The 2,599-nt window shown below is 39.2% G+C and overlaps 1 protein-coding gene across 1 annotated transcript; it reads left to right on the top strand.

Annotated features, from left to right (window-relative positions):
• Window positions 1-1,170: 1,170 nt before the first annotated feature.
• On the top strand, window positions 1,171-1,826 carry LOC119585625 (the record flags this gene model as incomplete). Its single annotated transcript, XM_037934295.1, is given in 1 exon segment — window positions 1,171-1,826. A coding segment is annotated over 1 exon segment (559 nt), but the record flags the coding sequence as incomplete, so codon positions are not given.
• Window positions 1,827-2,599: the final 773 nt, after the last annotated feature.

Here is a 2,599-nt window from a genome sequence, read left to right as displayed (position 1 = left end):
TTTTAAATTTTTAAATATTTTTCAATTTTTGTATTTTATTACTTTTTATAATTTTTTATACTAAGAAAATTTGAGAATGGTAAAAACTAATATAGATGATGAAAATTTTTACTAAAATTAATACACATTGAAATTATTCAAAATGTAAATAATCTAAAAATAAAAGATTTCACCAAATTTTTTTGTATTTACGGGTGGAAGAATATTAAAATGATGAGCTAGGCTCAGTGAACCCCGGGAAGGCGAGGGCTCCCGGGAAAGGGGAGAGAACTCCGAGAATACGTCAAGCTCCTGAGTCGGAAGGTGCGGGGTCGCCCTCTGGTCATCGAACCTAAAAGACTCTCAGGGGGCAAAATGTCAAGGGGGGTTCAGGTCCAAAAGTCCAGTCAAGGGTGCACCTCTCCCCTCTCCCTCCCCGCTCACATAATTTTTCCCCAGTAAAAACCGGGAAAATTTGTTAAGAGAACGCTAAAAAAGGGGCTTATGCAAACCAAAAATAAAACCCAAAGAAAATTTTCGGGGTCAGGTAGTGTTCATTTTTCGGGAAAAAACTAAAGTGGTGAAAAGGGCGAAGAAAAAGATGAGGCTGAAAATCAGGTGTTTTAAACAAAATTTAATCATCAAAGGAAAAATTAACATGCCTACTAAAAATCAAAACCGATGGGGATATTGGCCCTTCCCAAAAGGATTTTAAAATAGGAGTCAGAAAACTCTGTGGGAATGAATCTGACATTGACGCATAGTTTTTTGAAGATTTTGTAAGTTGAAACCGGGAAAAATGCCCCCAAAAAAAGACCATGGAAAAACAAGTTTCAACACCAAAAAAATATAAAATCCCCCCCAATAGACGTGGTGTGGACTGCAAAAGTGACTCACCACCCGACCTCATCCTTTTCCTGAAAGAAGGCAGAGGAAGACACAGAATTCGTGAGCTCCTACACTTGGTCTGAAACTTTGCTACCAGAGACGGACCTGTGCCGCTGTCCAAAATTGACATAAGTAAAAAGATAAATGCATCTCAACCAAAAGGAAAGAAAGATGTCAAAGGAGTCCAGAAAAAAGAGAGTAAAAGAGAGAAATTAAAAGTATTAGAAACACCAGAATCCTTAAAAAGATTAGCCCAGGGACTCCCGTTAAAGGACCAGAGCAAGTCTCCAGTCTTGGTCAAACGGAAGTTAAACTAAAGAAACGAATTATGCTTAAAAATTTGGTAGGAGATAAGATCCTTAAACAGGAGAGAACTTCCACCCCAGTGAGTGAGGAGGATGGCTCTGAAAGTGAGGATGGCAGGAAGCGAAGAGGGAGAAGAAGAGGTCACAGCAGTGAGTCCACCTCTTCAACAGATGACTCACAGCTCTCTCCAGTTAAAATGCCGCAGGGTATTCAAGTTGATCATGAAGCATCAGTAGATTACTTGAATCTTGATTCTGTTTTACAGAAGGTACCCGATAACATGGCAAGTGATAAGATACCAATTGTCATTATGTCAAATTCTGATCAAGAAGACAAACCTTCCAAAGCAATGCCAAAGAGTCGCAAGTCTCGGAACTTTCTTGAAGATAAAGCCAAAACCCGAGCTTTTATGAAGATGGCTTCTTCATCCAGTGAAAAACTCTCTGGAGAGCAAGGAGGAGCTTATGGCTTGTATAGAAGACAAAGATACCACAGAAATGACAGGTTCATGTTCACAAAAAAATGTCAAAACAGAAACGGTAACATCAAAGAGTAAAGGTTCTAGAAAAACACAAAAATCAGACATTAGTAAGGGTTCAGATGTACTTCCAAATGAAAAAGACCCTTCTGTAAAAGAAAAAAATATTACAGAGATAGGGGTGGTTTCCCGTTAGATTCAAGGTAGTAAAAAAATCGGGTTAGTGAAGGGAGCAAACATTTACTGAAATCTAATGAGGCATTTAAAATTGGCACTTCATTCCCAGTGAAGGGTGAGAAGGAGCAAGCCACAAAGGGATCCCCTTTAATGGTTAGAGTATCAGATATTATTTCATTTACTATGGCAAGCAAAAATCGAACCATTTTTTGGGTTTTGGGGAAAATTTAAAATTAAATCAGAAAACTGAAATTAAGTTTCCCTTTTCTGGGAAGTCAAAATGCTGAAACAGGGTAGTATGAAACCCTCCTGCTCAAGGGGGATAAAGCATGTTTTTACCCAAGGCTTTATCAAAGTTGGTGAGATATCTGGACAAGAGCATTTTCTCATTCCCAGTAATTCCCTGGGTCAAAAGTATCCAGTAATAGATTACACGGATATTGAAACTCAAGAAGTGGTGGTTGGAGGAGAGCTGGAAGATCCAAGTTCTCAATCAATGATGGTTGGTCATCTTCCAGAGGAGATGGATTTGATGGCAAATGAAGAGTTAGGATCCAGTAGTGAAGAGGAGAGAACAAGTCTCCCCGAACCCCCCCTGTTCACAAAGAAAGAACTTCTCCCCGAAGGAAGGGAGCTTTAGATCACTCTTATTCATCAGGTAGTAGTGAAGGAGGGAAAGTGGTCAGCACCTCTAAAAAGAAGTCACTGCCAGCTTCATGTGATAAAACCCTCCTTTAAAACCTGTGTACGTAGTGCAAACTTTTGCCAAAA

Source organism: Penaeus monodon, chromosome 20 (assembly GCF_015228065.2).
Source record: "Penaeus monodon isolate SGIC_2016 chromosome 20, NSTDA_Pmon_1, whole genome shotgun sequence".
NCBI classification, from domain to species: domain Eukaryota; kingdom Metazoa; phylum Arthropoda; class Malacostraca; order Decapoda; family Penaeidae; genus Penaeus; species Penaeus monodon.
The sequence above is the reverse complement of the archived record's forward strand: the minus strand, read 5'-3'. Positions and strand labels throughout refer to the sequence as shown.